The sequence below is a fragment of the Triturus cristatus genome, chromosome 3_2 (assembly GCF_964204655.1).
Source record: "Triturus cristatus chromosome 3_2, aTriCri1.1, whole genome shotgun sequence".
Lineage (NCBI taxonomy): Eukaryota > Metazoa > Chordata > Amphibia > Caudata > Salamandridae > Triturus > Triturus cristatus.
The window spans coordinates 695611903-695633842 of record NC_140584.1 but is presented as its reverse complement, the minus strand read 5'-3'; the positions used below and the strand labels follow the sequence as shown (position 1 = coordinate 695633842).

The 21940-nt window shown below is 44.1% G+C and overlaps 1 protein-coding gene across 1 annotated transcript in view; it reads right to left on the bottom strand.

The window, feature by feature from the left end:
* The window catches only part of PGAP1 (post-GPI attachment to proteins inositol deacylase 1), a 760293-nt gene that overhangs the window by 645185 nt on the left and 93168 nt on the right, over positions 1-21940 (bottom strand). The window contains exons 3-4 of the mRNA XM_085648756.1: positions 12765-12940; positions 10735-10906 (exon numbers count right to left, since the gene is read on the bottom strand). Of these exons, the coding sequence (XP_085504882.1) occupies positions 10735-10906; positions 12765-12940 (348 nt within the window). The remainder of the gene's footprint in view (positions 1-10734; positions 10907-12764; positions 12941-21940) is intronic.

Genomic DNA, 21940 nt, shown 5'->3' with positions numbered 1-21940 from the left:
GCCAGTAAGTTCCATACAGCAGGATTGCCCTCTTTCTCCATCACTCTGCAAATGCACCTCCTGACACATTTTGGATCAGGTCTGCATCCCCACATTGGCAGTCATCTTAAGTAACACTTCCGTGTTACCAATGTTGCACTCACTTTCGTGCGCATCTGTTAAGTGCCGCTGTAACGCCTTGAATACTGGCGCCTGCATTACAGCAGCGTTTTCTTCAGTGATGCGCTCACTTTCTTGCGCATTTATGACTGTGCATCCATTAGTGATTGTGATGCGGGCTGCCAATTGCAATATACAAGAAAAACTTTGGGCGAAAGACGAATCTTCTCTCCAAGAGGTAATCGACATCATTAAGAGTGCAGAATCAACGGGAAGGTGGCAAAAGCTGTTTTGTCAGAGGAAAAGAGTAAATCTGGTACTGATGAGAATGCTTTCATTGCCAGAGTCAAAAATATGAGGAACATTTCTCATAAACCCTTATCTGAGTCTAGTTCTAGTAGAATGTATATAACAAACAAGTCCAAAATGGGAGGTGAAAAAAATGTTTTAGGTGTGGGAGCAAGTTCCATTTGGAAAACTACAAGAATTGCCCTGCATGCAAGCAGAAGTGTTGCAAATGTGGGATTGTTTGGCATTATTTCAAAGTGTGTCATAGTAAATCTAAGAGGGATGTTAATGTCAAATTTGTGGAACCGGTTAGTTTTGATGAATCTAATTCCTCAGACGATGAAGATTTTGAATCTATGTGTTTTACTGTCAGGTTTAAGGTCTTTCTTACCAGTCTTGAGGCATTAGGACGGTTCCAGGCTGCGGTTCTGGTAAGTCCGAGATAGGGGCGACCCTTTCCGGTAGCCACGGTGCTGCCGACAACGAAAGTCTGGAACAACAAAATAGGAACCAACAAGAGCGAGGACACACCAGCAGGAACAAGGAGTGTTGCAATGCAAGGAAGGAAAGGTGCTGATCCCTTATATACAGAAAAACAGGAAGTGATACCGGAACAGGAAGTGACAACACAGGAAGGAGAGGTGTCACCATCTTGGATAGGAAAATGAGTGAAGTGCAGTATAGGAAGATCGCCATGTCAGGAAGGTAAGAAACATTCCCTCATTGCCTTCTGGGAGCAAGATGGAGAAGAGGAGTAAGCAACAATATGGCCCCCAAAGCAGGGAATGACCAGATACATGACCAGGTAAGTATAGTGCCCCAAGGTGGTACATTTGGTCGCAGTCCCAGTCTGGGACCTGTGGTACTCAAAAGGTGTCTCATGATATGGATGGGCCGCCACGCAAGTACACGGCGTGCCCGACAGAGAAAATCAACAGGCGTTGTGGGTGCTTTCCGCGCCGCCCGCCAAAACGGCACCCCCAAAGTGGAGGGAGGGGCACCGCGGGCTGCACCGCGGCCAGCGAGAAGAAAACAGGCAGCGCCCCGGGTCGCGATTCGACCCGCGGCGAAACATTTACATGTGAATGATGAAGTTCTCAATGTGCAAGGTAAAAGGAAGAAACCCATGTGTGAAATGTCCATTGGTGGTGTTGAAGTGTCCATAGGGGCTGATTCAGGATCACCCTATACCATAATTAGCAAGGAGGTGTGGTTGAATAAATTTGTACCTGTTGTAAGGAACCATTGAGTGAATCCTGACATCTCTCCCAAAACATTTACTGGGGAACCTATTGATGTGTTGGGATAGAGGGAACTTGTTTCCGATTCAAAGGCATAGAAATGATGGGGAAACTGTCTCTGTCTGCCGTTGGTCCTTCAGTGCTTGGATGGTTGGATCAGGGTGAGTTGGGAATAATATTGGAAACCAATAGTCCAGATCCTGTGTTGTGCCTACAATCAGAGGAAGAGTTTCACACCATGATTGGTAAAAGATATCCCAAGATATCCCAGGGTTTTTTCAGGTAAAATTGGGACATTAAACGGTTTCCAACACAGAATACAACTTAAACAAGATGAAGTTCCATGCGTACATTCCCTTCTCCATTAAGGGTGAGGTCGAGGAAGGGCTTCATAAATTACAAAAGGTTGGTATTATTGAGCCTGTTGAGTCTGCAGAATGGGTCGCACCCCTGGTCATTGCTAAAAAGGCTGATGGGAAACTCAGTTTATGTGTGGACCTCCAAGATCTGAACAAGAATATTCTTATTGCTTAGTTCCCTTTACCTAAAATTAGCGATATGCTGTCACGAAGCAGTGGAATCAATTGGTTTTCCACGATTGATCTCACTGCTGCATATCATCAATTAGCGCTTCATCCCGACAGTAGGTGTCTAACTACCTTTGTGACACCTTTTGGATGCTTTAGGTTTAAAAATGTACCTTTCGGGTTAGCTTCACCTGTAGCAATGTTTCAGAGGTTAATGCAGATCATTTTCAAGGATGAGTCAGACTTTTACATTTTCCAAGACGACATTACGGTCATGGGAATAAACAAAGAAGAACATGATGCTTAGCTGGCCAAAGTTCTGAAAATCCTTGATGATAAAGGTCTTACGGCTGATATTAATAAATGCAAATTTGCAGAGACTAGTGTCAACTACCTGGGGCATGAGATTACAGGAGCAGGTATTAAAACCAAGAAAGAGTTACTGTTTGCCATAGGTGAAGCCCCATCTCCCAAGAATAAGGACAATGTAGGTCTCGCAAATTTGTGCAGGATTTCTCCTCTAAAACTTTTGTAATAAGTTTATAAAGCAGAAGAATAAATTTGAATGGACGGAGGCTTGCATTTTTTTTTTAAACATAAAAAATGTACATTTGTGAGGCTCCGCCCTTTCAAGGCTTTGATCTGTCTTTAAATTGTATCCTGATACCAGTGGTAGGGTTCTTGGTGCAGTATTGAGTCAAACTCATCTCAAATGTACCGAAAGAACCATTGCATTTGCCTCCCGTTCTGTTACACAAACAGAAGAGTGGTACTGTCATAGGATGGGAGGCTCTTGCATGAGTATGGGGGTTGGAGTATTTCAGGCAGTACATCTGGAGGTACAAGATTACTCTCAGAAGTGATCACAGACCTCTTGTGAAGGTCCTAACTACAAAGGGACTGCAAAGTACTTCACCTAATTTAGCACCTATGTCTGTGAGAATAATGGATTTCAATTATGTGGTACAATTTGTCCCAGGTGCCCAAAACATGGTAGTAGATGAGTCGCTTGCCATTAACCTGTGAGATTGAATCTATTACGGATTTAGAGTAATTTTGTGTTGCTAATATTCTAGAAAAAAACTCCCACAATATTCCTAAAGTAATATTCCTCTCTTACATATTTTTTTTAAAGTGAGGCATAAATGCACACATAATTGAGTGCATCACTTAAGAAAATGCTGCTGTAATGAAGGTGCCGGTATTCAGGGCGTTACAGCGGCAGTAAACCGATGCGCACATACGTGAGCGCATCACTGAATCGATAAGGAGCCAGAGTAACATTGGTAACATGCAAGTGTTACTTAAGATGGCTGCTAATGTGGGGAAGCAGAGCATTCCAAAATGGCGGTGAACGTGCACCGCTTTTCAGTGTTGTCAACGCACGAAGACACACACAGGCGCACAAACGGTCCTGAGCGATGAGCAGATACAGCTGTAGAGGCTGCAAATGGATGCAGGAACTTCCTCAGCATACAAAGAACAACAGGCGATGCGGCATACGGTCTCACCCCTGTCAACATCACGGCATGTGGAGAGTACTTCTCTGGCACTTCTTACACTGCAGAAAGCGTTTCACAATACGCAGGTCCGGCGTGGTGTCAGGGCGCAAAAGATCATCGCCACAATTATAAAGATACACTGGAACGGCGTTCACAGAAGAAGGTAAATATCTTTATTGAAGAATACCCTGACACCAAGATGTGTTGTCTCTCCAACAAACACAACGCCAACCCCAACTGCTGCGTATGTCCAAGGTTCCAATTGGAATCTCTTTATTTGTTATAAAACCTTGGGCATACGCACGTGACAAGGAAGGATAACCTTGCGGCATTACGTAAACCACAACACTACCCCTCCTGTTACCTCCAGCAAGTCAGACGCAGTGGGTTTGCTGAGAGGTTTTCGGTGGCCACGCCCTCTTTCTCCTCCACTCTGCAAACGCACCTCCTGGCACACTACTATATGGGTATGAAGTCCCCTTAACTCTTGAGGGTCCTTGGGGGCCAATTAGCCCTCCTGTTGCCTCCAGCAAGTCCAACACAGCCGATTGCTGAGAGGTGGTCAGAGGCCACGCCCCCTTTCTCCACCACTCTGCAAACGCACCTCCTGGCGCACTGCTGCTTGGGGTTGAAGTCCACTTTAGTCCTGAGGCCCTCAGAAGGTAAGGGAACCACATTCCCCCCACCAGCAGTGTGCCGGGAGGTGCATTTGAGGAGTGATGGAGGAAGGGCGTGGCCTACGACCCCCTCTCAGCAATCCCACTGTGTGGGGCTTACTGGAGGTAACAGGTGGACTAGTTGCCCCTAAGGACCCTCAGCAGCAAAGGGGACTTCATCCCCCAACCAAGAGCGCGCCAGGAGGCGTGTTTGCAGAGTAGTGGAGAAAGGGGGCAGAGCCTTTGGCGAGTTGCCCGCTACTTATTTTATTTTTTTATTTGAGGAAGGGGGGCTGTGTGGGCCCCTTCTGGGACCCCATTCCCCCAAGGCCAGACCCATTGTTTCATGTGTTTTTTATTAAATGAAAAGGGAGGGCAGCTGCGCGATACAGATCAATCAAAATCTGCTGCTGCTTAAGTAAAACACAAAAACAGCTGATAACAGCAGTGCAGCTTGGTAAAACACATTTCAAATTAAAATGTCTCCAAAATATTCTCTCGGTAAACGCGCATCTTTGCTCCAAATATGGCTTTGTTGCCTCACACTGACGGCTTACCAATAAAGCTGCATTGTCCTGCTGCTACTCAACTCTGGTCTCCTAATTTCCCAAACACGATTGTGATCGTTCGCCACCCAACACACGGTCAATGTCACAGTGTCCAGCTCCGAACCATGACAAGAATCTAGTGAGGGGGCTGGCGGCTTGCAAGAAGAAAGGCCCTGCTGGGAGCACATAAGGGCTCTTCAAGCCGCACCTTCGCTCCAACAGACCGGCCTCCACTTCCCCAGGAATTCCATCTGCTCGGGGGCTCGCCGACTTGCACAATGCTAACCCCATAAATTGCTGTTAATGTTGACGTGCTTCCAGAACGCTGGTGGTGCACGTAAAAACACTAGCGCTTGCAAATTACTACAACAATCTTTCCACTTCATGAAAGAAACAGCACTCTGAGGCAAAAAAGGATTAGCATCTGTTTATTTCATCAGGCCTCACCGCACACGTCACATTTCGGCTGCACAACATCCTTTGTCACCTAATGAGCGTCATCTTGTGAACAGTATATATATTCTGGTAAATGAAAACCTAGAAAAAATACTACAATATTCATTTGTAAGCAACACAGTGCTCATGGTAATTCAGTAATGCCTATAAAAATTCAAATCATTATTTTATAACAATTTAAATATCACTACCATCAAGGTGAATATATATATTTTACGTACTGGCGGTCGCCAGTAGGTAGTTATAGTTAGGACCTATTTTCCATAGGAAATCCGCAACATTCTATTCCTAATAAGTCTGGCGCCAGTTGACGAATCTTCGTGAAGTTTTCCAAACTTTTGGCCAGCTCCGGTCCGCTCCTATCCTGAAAGTTTCGTGGTGATTCATCAAGCAGGGGCTGAGAAAAAAGGGGGGTCCCAAAACACGTTTTCCCCATGCAATTTCCCATAGGACCTGTTGACGCAGCTACAGCCCGAACTGCTGAACAGAATTACACCAAATTTGGCAAAGAGGTAGTCCTCAGTTCAGACACGCGCCTTTTGCACAAATGGCGTAAATCCGTTCAGTAGTTCCTGAGAAAATTAGAGTAAAAAAGATAGATATATCTATGGCCTCGGAGGATCAGCGCACCCTAAGCGCACCCTAAGCGCACCCTCCCCGAACCGAGCGCGCACCCTCCCGATCACACGCTGAATGCTAATTGGCTGTCAAGTGTCTGTCTATATTCGAAACCAGGAACTGTTGGCAGCCATTTTGTGCCTCGGTAGACGCGAGGCTGATTAAGTAAGGTAAATAAGTGTGTGAAAGATGTAAAGGGTGCAGGGTAGAAATACACTGACCCTCTAGTGCTGATTAGGGGGTCCCAGAAGGACCCCCTGGGGCCCCCCCCTTTTTTTTTTAACGTCGAAATGCGCGCATGTTGCGCGGTTCCTAACGCGTTGGGTGCGCAGATCCCCAAAAAATGGGGGGAAAAAATTAAAAATAAAGTTTTGAAAATATAGTTTAAAAAATATTTTACAAGATATAAAACTATATTTTAAAACATTAACAATTTTTTTATTAAACCCAATAAAAACAAATATTTTTTAATTTTTAAAAGAATTAATTGAAAAAATAAGTTACAAAAAGGTGATAAAGTATTTTAAAAAAACATAATTAAAGGAATTGACACACTGAAATTGAAAAATTTAGAAATTCAATGAAAATCATTAAACATCATAGCTTTAGAGATAAATTATAGATAGGAATTATCATTTAAAAAACCTTTGAAATTCACTGAAAAAACCATAGGTTTCATGCACGTTATAGTTAGGAATTGGCATTTAAAAAACCTTAGAAATTCACTGAAAAAACCATAGGTTTCAGGGGTGTTATAGTTAGCTGGACATTTCCCTCGTACAAAACCCTAGAAATTCCCCCGTTATAGTTAGTTCAGCTAACTAGAACACGCGCGCCCCCGCAATGTACTGCTGATGACGTCACATATTACATCACTCATGACATGGTCAGTGACATCACTGATGACATCACTGGCGCGCAAGTTCTAGTTAGCTGAACTAACTATAACGGGGGAATTTCTAGGGTTTTGTACGAGGGAAATGTCGAGTTAACTATAACGCCCCTAAAACCTATGGTTTTTTCAGTGAATATATATATATATATATATATATATATATATATATTCACTGAAAAAACCATAGGTTTCACACATGTTATAGTTAGCTGGACATTTCACTCGTAAAAAACCAATGAAATTCCCCCGTTATAGTTACTTCAGATAACTATAACTCGCGCACCCGCAATCCACTGCTGATGACGTCACATATTACATCACTCATGATATGGTCAGTGGCATCACTCTTGACATCACTGATGACATCATCCTTGTGATAGAGTGGAGGTCGCGCGAGTTATAGTTATCTGAAGTAACTATAACGGGGGAATTTCATGGGTTTTTTACGAGTGAAATGTCCAGCTAACTATAACATGTGTGAAACCTATGGTTTTTTAAGTGAATTTGCAAGGTTTTTTAAATGCTAATTCGTAACTATAACGTGTGTGGAAACCTATGGTTTTTTCAGTGAATTTGTACGGTTTTTTAAATGCTAAGTTATGTATTTATTATTTTTTTTTTTCAGGTTTTTCACCGTGCGCGCACCGTGCGCGCGCTGTGGGCGCTCGGTGTGCTTCGCGCACCGAGCACCCACGGTTTGCAGAGCGCGCACGGTGCGCGAACCTCGCGATTTAAAAAAAAAATAAAAAATGTTTTTTTCTCCCTTGGGGGTCCATCGGTGACCCCATGACCAAGGCTAGGGGGTCAGGAACTGTCCACTCTGCCCCCTTTTCACATTCTCCACCTTTGTTTTTCACCCCCTCAGACTGCGAGAGACAAAATGGCGGCCGACACTTCCTGGTTTCGACCGATTCGAATGTTTACCGACATCTAACAACCAATCAGAATTGCGCTCGCGCACGGCAGGGTGCGCGCACCGTGCGCGCACAATGCGCGCGTATAGATATTGATATGCTTTTAAATGCTATTTTCTCAAGAAATACTGAACAGATTTACACCAGACCTGCAAAAGGCACTTCCTTGACCTTATGGCTACCTCTCTGCCAAATTTCACGTAATTCTGTTCAGCCGTTCGGGCTGCAGCTGCGACTAAAGGTCCTATGGAAAAATGCATGGGGAAAACGCGTTTTGGGACCCCCCCTTTTTCTCGGCCCCCGCTTGACGAATCACCCCGATACTTTCAGGGTAGGAGCTGAACGGAGCGCCCCATTTGTTTTGAAAATTGCGCGAGGATTCGTCAACCGGCGCCAAAGTTATTCAAAATAGAATTTTGAGATTTCCTATGGAAACTAGGTTGTAACTATAATTATCTACTGGCGACCGCCAGTAGATAATATATAAATATATATATATATATATATATATATATATATATATATATATATATATATATATATATATATATATATATATAATATTCCAATCCTGGCGGCGGCGAACAGACAGGCACTGACTCTGTGAAATGATGGCACAAAAGTATTTAATCCAACAGTAGCTTGGACGCGTTTCGACGGCGTACCGCCTTGGTCACTGCCTACCATCAAGGTGAATATATATTTGGTTTAGGGTCGGGTATAGGGTGAGTACGGTCGTTTTAGGGCTTTTGGGTGGATAAAAGTACTGGGTTGTAAGGGTGTAGGTGTTTTTACGGTTGGGGTGGGCAGGTGTACAGGGTGGTAAGGGATTGTTAGGGTTTACGTGTGGGTAAGGGTATTGGGTTGTAAGGATGTTGTTTAGGGTTTAAGGACTGGTAGGGGTATCGGGTGGTAGTGGAATTTTAGGGTTAAGGGGTGGGTAGAGGTATAAGATGGTATGGGTATTTTTAGGATTTTGGGATGGGGGTATAGGGTGGTAAGGGTATTTTTTGTGTTTAGATGTAGGTAAGGGCATAGGGTGATAAGGAGTTTTTAGGGCTTAGGGGTTGGTCAAATACAGTGTGGTAAGAGTATTTTAAGGGTTTAGGGTGGGTAGGGGCATGGGGAGGTTAGAATATTTTAGGGTGTAGGGGTCGGTAAGGGTATTGAATTGTAAGGATGGTGTTTAGGGTTTAGGTATGGGTATTGGGTAATAAGAGTATTTTTAGAGGTTATAGGTGGTAGGAGCATAGGGTGGTAAAAGTATTTTTTAGAGTAAGGGGAGGGTAGGGGCATAGGGTGGTAAGGATAATTAATAAAGGGAGGTTTGCGCCATGTGTGTCGACACCAGATTTTGTGAACATGTTTATTTTTTATGAACTCGGATTCACGTCTATAGGCTGACTGTACTGTATATATCTATTTGTCATAAAACTGATACAAATTGTTCTATAAATAAATAGTTACCTTTTTGGCTGCTTCCAATACTCATTCATCAACAACTTTCTTCACAAATTGACCAAGTTAATAAGACCTTTGTAAATGCTAGTGAAAGACATTGCCTTAAACCACACAAACTACTTGCTAGCAGGGCACTACAATAAACTCTAACGGACTTATATTTTATAGGACACCAGCTCTCATAACTCGCATATTTAGTATCCCAATTCAAACCATCCACGGGTGTGAGGCCTATAAAAAGCTGCTCTGTGACTTAGAAGAACTGGCTTTATACTTCTAAATCCCTGCATCTGAGATAGCTAATCCTGCCATATTCGCCATGCTCTGAAAACATAGATCTGTTCATAGAAAGCTCAGAACTGACCCTTTACAGCATGTATCTGCACTTCTCTGTGATAATTCTTGGCCTCAAATAGGTAGTCTGGTCAACAAAGGGATTACTAGTTCCTACCCGCTAAAGAGAAGTCAGCATATATGAGAAGTAGCTACAGCAATAGCAGCCTCATCTTAAACTTATGTTTGTCTCCGATACTGTCCCATCTCAAGATCTGGGGGACAATATAGAGATGTCATATCTGTCCTCTAAAACATTCTCAAGAGTTACTGAAGCCGATAGAAAGTCATACTGGCAATATTTTAAGGCATGTGAGTATGCAGAGAAGGATAGTCCTTCCCCCTACTGTTATGTGACCAGAGCTTCAGAGAGGCAGGACTTAAGTTAACAATTTATGGGAAAGCCACTTAAACTATTCAAGACGAATCTTCACCATGAATCAAAATGCTAAAGGCGTGGTCAAGTTAACCATGACCCACCTTACAGAGATGTTCTATACTAGACCACGGCTGGGCTGAAATCTGGGCATATCAGGGCTCATGTTCCACACTAGCGTATAGCAAATGTGTGCATTTTAACACCCAAGAGGAGTGACTTATAGAACACTTCTGCATGGCCCCATAAAAAGATAATTTGCAGAATAAACGCCCAAATTGAAACATACTGCTGCATCTGGGGCTCATTCAAGGTAAGACTGTGTTAAACCCTGAATGGTTGACGCTGACACACACCTTCCCCCCCACCTTTTATCTTAGGATATGGAGACAATACTATATTTAGAACTATACTCTGACTCCTTTAATGTCTGCTGCCAGGTCTGAGAAGACATTACTACATTAGGTTTTGGATTAAAGCGGTTCTGTATAACTTGCTCTGGAATTTTGAAAGTTTAGAATCTGTCACTGCCACAATGCTTAGCAACTATTTGGTATGGGTCCATATATAAATAGGGGCATACGGTTCGTATATACTGTTGTCATGATGATCTACTTCACTCTCCCCACTTCCCCCTTTTTTCTTCGCCCCACTCCCACCATTCCCTACTTGATACTATTTGTTCTGCTGTAAATGGGAGCGCTGGGAACTGAGCAGAGTAGTGGCCCGCTGTTAGTTTGATTATTGTAAAACGTAACTGGTGGCTGTTAGTAAAATAAAGATTTGTTTAAAAAAATGAATAAACAGCAGCTTAACTTACCGATCAGATATTGGTCTGTAGGCAGCACTGGTGCAACATGAGGTGTAGCTTGTGTTACAATGAGGTTAATCAGCTCAGGATTAAAATTCTTCAGGGCAAGCAATGCTCTTGCAACAAGACCACCCATAGAATGCCCCACCAATACAACACTGCGGGGTGCAAAGTCTCTGCCCTTAAAAGGAAAACGTAAAGTCTCAGAAGTTAGTTTCAACATATCTGGGTACATTTCCAAATAACAGTCTGTATCAACATCCACTGCAATATCATATCTTATTAAGCTCATCTATTAAAAAAATATTCTTTCTCAACATACTACATTTAAAATCTACTTTGATTTAAACATAAATGTGTGACCAATTACACCACAGAACTGAGGTCTATGCTTACTCATTGATAATGGTGTCCTGATCATACAGACAGTCCCTAGTGCTTGGGGTGAGGCGGACTCCAGCAGGCGGCTGTGGGTGGAGTAGTATTGTCATATGGAACCCCCGCATAGCTATCTTTTCCACAATCCTATCATACTTGTAAATCCGCAATGTGTTCTCACACAGTTACTAGCGGCACAAATGAAGTGCAACAAAGTGTTTATATTGTGGTTTCTAAAATAACATTCAACATTGAGAAGCGATTCTTTTTGGCACTGCTGTTTTTTGTGTATGTGAGTGTTGCAGACAATTCTAAGGGTTTCCTAATTAGAATTTGCCTTTAAGGGATGTGGCGAGTATCACTGACACAATCAAAGTAGTGAGCAGGAGAGCACCGAAGACTCGTGTAATGCTGAGTGAGTGTTTTAATATGTGGAAAGCATTCAGAAAGCAGGTGTAACATCCAAGGTGTCAAGGTGTGATAACAGTTATGACTTATCCTGCTATGAAGCAGGACTCCCAAGGTTCATGCAAGGGTGTACTTTATCCTCCTCTGGTCCTGGATACTAGATGTACCCTAGTACAAGCCAGCAGACCACTCTGATTAATTCCATAATCCACCCTGATCTAAAACCTGTTTGCAATTTTTCTCTAGTACACATTTTCTATCTTGTTCTTTGTAGTTCATACCTCTTAAATAAATGGAAGGACTATGTCCCAAACGCAGAGTCCTGGTTGCTTGCTTGCATGTGTGTATCCACTTGGAGCACCCAAATAAACTATGTGAGTGAGCATCAAAGAGGTCTTGTAAAGGTTGGTGTTACAATACTCTGAACAAGCTGTCCTGTTTCCATAGTCCTATGGGTCATGTCTTGCCATTTAGAGAGAAGGCACTCATGGTGCAACAGTTGTCCTGGAACCCTTACTGCAGCCAGGATATTCCAGGGTTCTTCACAAAAGGGAGGCGGATATGCCTATATCTAACTCTGAAGATGCCATCGGTACATAATGGTGCCAAGTATGAGCTTAAAAATGTCTCACACACAGCAGGGGAAAGTAATGAGATGTCACTGTTTGACCAATAACAATTTTTTAAGTTGGAAACAAGTTAGATCGTGTGGGAGGAAGGGTGATTTTTTTTACCCTTGACAAGGTAAAGGAATCAGGCAAAACTCTCAGGCTTTTGCTAAGCTTTTGGCTTCCCCTCCTTAAGGTACTCCTTGCCTACATCTCAACAGTTTTTTCTTCAGGCTGCCAGATTAACCGCTCTGGTCATGTATACATCTACAATATTTATGACAAATTACCTCTGTTTTAGGAATTCCTAATATTCTCGACCAGGGAAATTCTACCATTGCAACCACCATTACCAAGTTATCTTGTGAAGAGACATGCATATAAACTGCACATTGCTAAGGTTATCTCACGGCCTTAATTGCTGGCGTTTAAGGTTTTAGATCTGCTACACCACAAATGAGCAGGTGGCAACTGCACAATCATAGCCACAGCCAGCCTAGTATCACAAGCAGGATGGAAGCATCAGTGGGAACCAAAAAAACTGTGCATCGATTCCTCCTCAACAAAGACATGCAACATTTGCAATAAATATGTTTGTTCAAACTGGAGGAAGTTTTGTGAGCATCTCTTACACAAACATCTTACCTTGTATAGCCTCAAGATTGCTTTAATGCACTGGTGAACAAAGTTGGTCTGTCGCTGTAGGCTACCTCCATAAAATGCGACTAGCTCTTCATTTAGGTTAACACTGAAGACATTGAAGTGGTATTTCAAGGCAATATTTTCAGCTTTTCTCAGCGCTATGGAACCAAGCGAACGAACTGAAAGATAAAGAAATCTATTATGAAGTTCTATAAATATTAGGATTATCATCCCAAAGATACTCTTCCTACATCTAGTTTCTGGTCATGGCCCGTTGCTCTCGCATGCCCATTTCCTCTCCTCATTGTTTATTTTTCACAAGTACTTCCTCAACATGGCCTTATATGTCAACTCAGGTAGAGGCTTTTTTAACCCAATATTTAGTTACTATACAAAGTAGGCACATAAAAATATGTTTTTAACTGCAATTAATGTATTCATTCAGTTTTTTCTATTGCAGGACGTTTGAAGTCTAACAATCAAATAGTACCAAAATAGATCCAGTGCTCACAATTAAGTGAAAAGAGCGCGCAGTGATAAGTGTATAATAAAAAACATCTATCAACAAACAGAAAAACACAACGTATGACTCCTTTGGATATTTTTATACAGTAAAAAAGGAGTCAGTATGTATATAGTCGACTGTGTTTCTACCTCTAAAGGTGTGAGGTCATCATCAAGACAAGGTGTTTGACCACCTACTATCTATGAGAAATTTGAAAAACATTGGGGTCCTTGACTGAATTAGCATTGGCCTACATGCATTATTTAGAGGTAAATGAGGACTTGCCTGGTAACTAGGTAGGGATTGATACCAACACTTAGGATCGTCCTGCTGGGGAGGATACCTTGGAAAGGGCCATCAAAGGGCCTGAAAGAAAAAGGAGCTGATAAGCCTAACTTAAAGAGTCCCTTAATAGACATGGTGGGGAGAAAAAAATGGGGTTGGAGGGTAAGAGAGGAGGAAAAGAAGGGGAAAAAGAGTGGGAAGAAATGTGAGAGGGCCATCCCTTCCCACTCTTCCCCTTCTATTCCTCTTGATCTTTTCCCTCCTTTGCAGTCCTTTACCCCTCCTTTTCCCGCTCCCTGATTTTCTTTTCCCTCTCCCCTGCCCTTCCTCCCCTCTTTTCTCCCCACCACATCCTTTTAGGGACCCTTTAAGTCAGGCTAATTGCTTCCTTTTTCTTTCAGGCCCTTTGATGGCCTAAAGGAAACAGAGGTGGATGCCATGCCACGTCCTAGACACTAATTGGCGTTTTCCCTGCTTTTTAGTCATGGGGCCAAAACTAATACCCTAATGGGGATGATTTTATTGAATCTAAGGTACAATATTTAGCACACTATTGGTTGAGTGACTCGTTATATTAGTTAGAGTGTTTACACTTACAGAAACCAGACACTGTGTAGTTTAGGGTAGTTTCTAGGTCCTGAAGAATCGCCACTTGATCATTCCTGACAAAACCACGCTAGAAACATGTTGACCAATTAATTCACTAGGCTATCTAGGACCATTATATCCCAAGGTAGCCATTATGTTTTTAATTAGGCCAGTGACGTCATTCATTAAATTGACTGATCCCGAATATCACCTCACCTATTTTAATCCACTTTTGTCATCATTTTACACTACATTTTTTAGCCCTCACACCCTCACTTCACCATACGGCTATTAAAAAGCCCTCCAGCATAGAGCCCTTTTGTGGGTCCCCATCGGGCATTGCAGAAGCAGCCCGACGAGGAGCTAGCCAAATGATGAAGCATGACACCCATTCGGGTGTGTGAGTGCCCGTGTTCCTATTGGAACGTATTCCTTTGCCTGGAACCAATTGTCTCAGTCTTCTTTCACAAGGAACTGAATACAAGGGTCTACCTATGGGTGGGTTGCTGACTATGTTTGGAACAGAAGGGCTAGAATATGGGACATATATTACGAAATGGTTCCAAATAACAGAAGGCAACAAGGAAAAACACTTAACCAAGACTGAGGGAAAATCGAGCTCACAGGACACCATGGAGCAGGGACTTGAGGAAAGATGGGCAAGGCCATGGTTATAAAGAAGGAGTGCCTGGGTGGAGAGACAGCAACCAAATAAGCAATAGAAATCGAAGGGCGGCCCAGAGAGACAATCAGGGTAAATGCCCAAAGTATGTGGAGAAGGAAGGGCGGGACTTTCATAAATCCATCCCACTTTCACCCATATACAGACGTGAGCAAGAGGAAGATACCCAAGATGAGACAGACTGAGTTACTGCTGTCTTCTCTTTACTGCAGAAAGAGGATTTACCACATGGCCCCAAACCTTTGGCTATGTCCTTTAAGGAGCCTAGTGCCATGAGAGAAGAAATCCCTGCTCGCAAAACCTGAACTGTTTGAATTTATGAAATTGATTTCAATAAGCCTACTTCACTTACAGATTATTAGCTTTGTTACATAAATAATTAATTGCAAAATAAACATTGTGACCTATTTCACATATTCTATTGACTAAGGGTATGACCAGATGGCTAAAATGGGAGCACGATTCCTTGCCAGAACTTATGCAGTTACAAAGCATTCATTTGTAGGAGAGAGATACGAGTAAGGCTGAAAATTTATTTTTAGGGCAGAGTATCTCTTGTTGTGTCATTTACATTTTAAACCCCTTCACTACAGCTAAGAGCATGAAGCAATGGATCAGCCCACTCATGTCGCTGGCTAACTTCACAGTGAGCAACGGCATTCTACCCTTCCACACCAAGCACATACACACACAAAGTAGTTCCCTGCAGTGCCAGAGTGAGATGGTAATGTGTGAATCTTTATGTAATTATGGCACTGTTCTGCTGCTTCGAAAGTACATTATTTCGTCAGCACTTGAGTATGAGCCTGACTTAGTGAAGTGCATGGAAAAACTGCCCCAGAACCTGTGATAGTTGTTTTTAGGTCGAGCCTGGGCAGCGAATGTGCTGCTCTGCGAGGCATGTTGTATTCAGGTAGGGACTTGAAGCTCCACCCACTCTTCGCCCATAGTTTTCATTGGCTTGTGTCAGTTTCTGCAGGAAACTGTGGCTGTTCATTGGTCAATAGGCTTAGTAGTCCCTCCTTAGTACCGCCATGTCTCACTTTGTAACCTCCTATGGCGACACCCCCTGTTACGTGTGTTGTTACTCAGTAGGCTTTAATTACAGCCTCTAAGCACTATTTTCTCAAATAGCTTTGTCGACACATTCTCTTATTTATTTATTTATTTTAAATTTTTAGCACAGGCGCTGGCATTTCGAATGCAATAGGTGTCGCATTTGCGAAAATTTAAGCTATTGGCATTGTAAATGACAATGCCTTTTAATTATCTGTTTTAAAAACAACACATACATAAAAGGTATTGTCATTTACAATGCCAATAGCTCAAACTCTTGTAAATGCGAGACCTATTGCATTCCTAATGCTAGTTTCTTCAGTCTACTTGTCTGGACATAAACTTGTTTTTACAGACGATTGGCCATGATGAACGCCCAGGTACAGCGACAACAGCTGGGGCCCAGAGCCGACTCTGACTCGCACGCTACTGGTCACCGTCATTTGGGCAGTATCATGAGTCAGGACTACCTTTTCCGAGCTTACTGCTACTCAAGTTCTTAATGTCATCTCTTCCGTGTGAGAGGTTTTGGGAAACGTCTGCTAAGCTTGTCTCTCTGGTATGGCATGTCACTCTCATTTGGAGCTGTGCAGGTGGGGAGAATGACTGGGCGTTTGAACCATGAAACAGATAAAGGTTTTAAAATCTGGGAAGCAAATAAACTGCTCTGCGTTAAAGCGGAAAGAAACCTTCAACATCTCTTCAGCGCCCTCTCACGGCTGAAAATAGAAGACAAATACATTAATTTTTGAGTGCACGATAAAAATACTATTTTGAACTTTGCCTTCCCAGTCTGTCCACTGTGAGATGCATTTACAAATGCCGTAGATACCAACTGTGCTGCTTAACTGAGCAGATTTTTAGTGGCCCATGGAAAAGTGACCGTGTGGCAATCTGTGAAGTTTCTCTGCAGGACCTTAAATCGTTAAAAGAAAATGTTGTCTCAGGGAACCTTCTGAAGGATTTTGACCCAAAGGATTAATCTATTTAATTACAGTAGTTACCAGCAGCTGTAGCACTGGTGAGTTTTCGCACACAATGTCAATGTGAGAAGACTGTGTGGGGTTTGACTCAAGAACTTCAAGGCAAGCAGAAAGACAGTGCTTTGTCAAAGGGGAAGAGTTACTACTGGTTTGTTGACGGGCTACGAAGAAATTTAAATACGCCTGTTTTGGTGACAAATCATAGTATTGGAATACATACTGAATGTAAATCTAATAAAAGATCCTAAATGAAGACACTCCCACCGTCGATGCAGGAGGCCCTAATCACCTCCCTGCTAAAGCCGGGTAAGCCGCCTCAGTCCTGCGACTCCTATCGTCCCCTCTCCCTAATTAACTGCGATGCTAAGATCTTGACTAAGGTTCTGGCTAATCGCCTGAAGTTATTGATAGAGGGATTGGTGTTATCCGACCAGGCGGGATTTATTCCCGGCAGAGCTACCTCACATAACCTGCGTACCCTCTTCTCGATCTTGCAAAATGTCGACCCTGGATTACCAATGGTGGCAGTCTCTCTAGACGCCACCAAAGCCTTTGACTCACTGGAGTGGGACTACCTTCTTTGTATACTATGCAATATGGGGCTGCCCATAGGATTTCTGAGGTGGATCACAATCCTTTATCACAAACCAGAAGCCAGGGTGAGTGTTAACGGCAGGATATCCAAGGCCTTTTCGATAACACGAGGCACTCGTCAGGGTTGCACCTTGTCTCCCCTTTTATTTGCCCTGGCCATGGAACCTCTGGCGGCCAGGCTCCGTCAGCACCACCGGGATAAGACTCTGCGCTGCTTCCAGAGACAAGTCCTGATATCCCTTTACGCGGATGACATTACGCTATACGTAAGAGATCCATCCACCAATCTTAATCCCCTATTGAGGGAATTCATTTGATTCGCTGTACTGTCTGGTATTCATATTAACTGGGGTAAATCTACTATACTCCCTCTTACTGAGGCGGCGCACCCCTTCCCCCTGGATTACCCATTGCGGTGGTGCGACAGTGAAGTCAGGTATCTAGGAATAATGATCTCTCGGGACCGAGAGGAATTCATGCGACTAAACTATGGACGTGCAATGGACCATATCCAGACTTGTGTGACAAGGTGGATCACGCTCCCTCTCTCCATGGCGGGACGAGCGTTTCTCATTAAGATGGTCATTCTCCCGAAACTCCTTTATCTGTTTTTAAATATCTCTTATCACCCGGGCAAGCCCTTTTTCAAAACCTTGCGTACTGAGCTCATCCGGCTGGTATGGGGAGGTAAGCGCCCTCGGTTGAGTTGGGATACCCTGACCCGCCCATTTGTCCAGGGAGGTATTGATTTACCGGATTTTGAGCTATATTATCACAGCGCACAGGCCCACTTCGTCTATTACTGGATTCATCCCCCCCCTTTATGCCCCAGGTGGCAGTCGAACACTGGCTGGCGGATCCCGTTCCGCTTGAAGGGGCATTATTTAGTAAACCTGAGACACAAGCTGCATATCACACTCCTGTTTCCTGCTCCATACTAGCTTGGCGTTATATTGCGCAAAAAGCCCAGACGACACTTGCCTATTCCCCATTGCTCCCACTAGCGTATCACCCTTCAATGCCCCTGCTGCAGGAACAATTGTTTAAAAATGTTATGACCAAACTTAAAATTAAGACATGGGGGGACCTTTATCACGGGGGCCGATTTCGCTCCTTGGCGCATATGTTTGGGGACCGGACACCTACCTCAATGGACACATTTCTATATATCCGTCTACGCAGTGGGATTCAGACGGCGACTGAGATGGTTCCTGACGAACCACCCACTTTGGATCCACTGCATCAGCTCCTAAAAGCTGATTCTCCAGCACACGCGGTCTCTAAACTATATCACTCAATGCACACCTCACTCGACTTTGGGCCTTGCAGAGCGCGCACTAGGTGGGAGGAAGAGCTGGGCACACTCATAGAAGACGCATTTTGGATTTTTTGCTGTCAGCAAACTGAGCAGATCTCATCCAGCAGTAGATTCAGGATTATTCACTATAAATTCCTTCATAGACTTTATTGCACCCCCGCTCAACTGCACAGATTCGGTCTCCGAGTGGATGACCTCTGCGTGCGCTGTCGCGCGCCAACAGCGTATTTTTTGCATTTGGCTTGGGAATGCCCTGACATTGCGAGATACTGGCTGCTGGTATACTCGGCCCTTTCTGAGATGATTGATACCCCACTAACTCCGTCTCCACTTCAGGCGCTATTGGGATATACCAAACCAATAAGGAGACATTACCGCAGATTCATAACTATCGCTCTCATATTGGCGAAGAGGCGGGTGGCTTGTCGGTGGGGGAGGGGCAGAGCTCCAAAGTTTAAAGAATGGATACAGGATATGTTACATTGTCAGGACACGTTGCTCAGTTACTCAGAGCTTCTGCCTACTGCCTCTAGGCCCGCTGATATTTGGGAACCCCTAAAAAGCCATCTTCTTGCCCACCCTCTTGAAAATACCTCTGCCACCGTCGCCGCCACTATAGGATCTGCAACATAATTTCGTGGAGACCACGGGGTGGAATTGAATATGCTACTTACCAGTATGCATCTGTTCTTGGCATGTAGGGCTGCTGACATTCATATCTGTGCATAGATCGCCGCCTAGTGTTGGGTCCGGATGATTGCACATTGTTGTCCTGGAAGAGTCTTCGAAGTATTACGAGATAGGTGGCTCCTCCCCTGGACTACAGTGCGCATGGGCATCCTCTCCATCCTCAGATTGTTTTTCACCATTGTGGCAGTGATGGAGTAGATACAGTAAGTGATGACCATGCTATACAGTAATTCTGAGTGCTGCAGCCGCTACAGGCGCCGGGGAGGAGGGTGGGCGATATGAATGTCAGCAGCCCTACATGCCAAGAACAGATGCATACTGGTAAGTAGCATATTCAGTTCGAGGCATGTGGGCTTCTGAATTCATATCTGTGCATAGATTATATAGCAGTCCCTCCATTAGAGGCGGCTGCCCGTGCCAGCTGTAGCAGTCTGAAAAAGGGTCTTGAGAACAGGCTGTCCTACAGCTGCCTGCTGTTTGGAATGTACATCTACACAGTAGTGTTTTGTAAATGTATGTATAGTGGACCATGTGGCTGCTCTACATATTTCCTCTAAAGAAATATTCCCTAGGAAAGCCATGGACGCCCCTAACTTTCGTGTTGAGTGGGCTCTTGGGGGAATCGTTAATGTGCGTTTAGCTTTGTCATAGCAAATTTAAATACATTTAACGATCCATCTGGCTAGCCCTGCTTTGGAAATGGCGTTGCCCTTGTGTTGTGGAGAAAAGGCAACGAACAGTTGTTTTGTTTTCCTAAAATCCTTTGTTCTGTCTATATAGTACATGAGGGCCCTCTTTACATCTAGTGTATGGAGCATTCTCTCTGCGACATTTTCTGGATTTGGAAAGAAAACAGGTAGTTCAATAGTTTGATTCATGTGGAACTGCGATATCACTTTGGGCATGAATTTGGGGTTGGTACGTAGTACAACCCTGTTTGCGTGAACCTGTATGAATGGCTCTTGAATGGTTAGTGCCTGGAGTTCACTAACTCTTCTCAACGAAGTGATTGCCACTAAGAAGGCCACATTCCAGGTGAGGAATTGAATCTCACATGAATGTAAAGGTTCAAAAGGTGGACCCATCACTCTGGTGAGGACCACATGCAGGTTCCACACCGGTGCCGGTGGGTGAGTTGGAGGAATCACTCTTTTGAGTCCCTCTAAGAAGGCTTTGATGACAGGCACTTTGAATAAAGAGAGGTGCTGCCTGTTCTGAAGATAGGCCGCTATTGCGGTCAGATGTATACGGATGGAGTTGTACGCCAGATTGCATCGGTATAAGTGTAACAGGTAACAGATGATGTTCTGAATGGATGCATCTAGCGGATTAATGTCATTGTTTTTACAGTAAATAACAAATCTTTTCCATTTAGCCGCATAGGAAGCTCTGGTCGTGGGTCTCCTGGCCTCCTTGATGATATTCATACATTCTGGAGGCCGGTTCAGGTAGCCAAACTCTAAGACTTCAGGAGCCAGATCGCCAGGTTCAGCTGTTGCGGATCTGGGTGCTGAATTTCGCCATGGTTCTGTGTTAAAAGTTTGGGCGTTAGCCGCAGTCTTTGAGGCGGCACCACAGACAGTTCTAGTAACGTGGTGTACCATGGCTGGCGTGCCCACATTGGAGCAACCAGGATGAGTGTCATTGAGTGTTGCCGTAGTTTGCGTGCCACTAGCGGTATTAACGGCGCTGGGGGAAAAGCGTACGCAAATCTGCCTGACCAGTTCATCCATATCGCATTGCCCTGCGATTGTGGATGCGGAAACCTGGCGGCAAAGCTTTGGCATTTTGCGTTTTCCCTTGTGGCGAATAGGTCTATCTCTGGATGACCCCACTGCTGGAAGTACGGTTGGAGTACTGATGGATGTAGCTCCCACTCGTGTATTTGGTGGCTGTGTCTGCTGAGCAGATCCGCCATTTGGTTGTCCTTGCCCGGGAGGTGTTCTGCCATGAGGAACATGTTCCTCTGAATGGCCCACCTCCACATGCTCTGAGCCAGATGAGACAACTGTGGAGAGTGTGTTCCTCCCTGCTTCTGTATGTAGTACATGGCAGTCATGTTGTCCGTCCGGATCAACACGACTTTGTTGCACAAGTGTACTTTGAATGCATTCATCGCCAGGAAGATAGCCATCAGTTCCAGAAGGTTGATGTGCATTTTCTGTTGCTGTGTCGTCCATAGTCCCTGCACTGTGTAATTGAGTACATGGGCTCCCCATCCCTGGAGAGACGCGTCCGCCGTCAGTACTATTTGTGGAACAGGCTCTTGGAACGGTCGGCCCTTGCAAAGGTTTTGTGGATTCCACCAATGCAGAGAGTTGTATGCCCGACCGCTCACCAACACTAGGTCTTTCAACTGTCCTCGAGTCTGATTTCATTGACGTGCCAAGCACTCCTGAAGCGGGCGCATATGTAGTCTCGCGTGCGGGACTATGAAGATGCAGGAGGCCATCATGCCTATCAACTGCATGAACACTC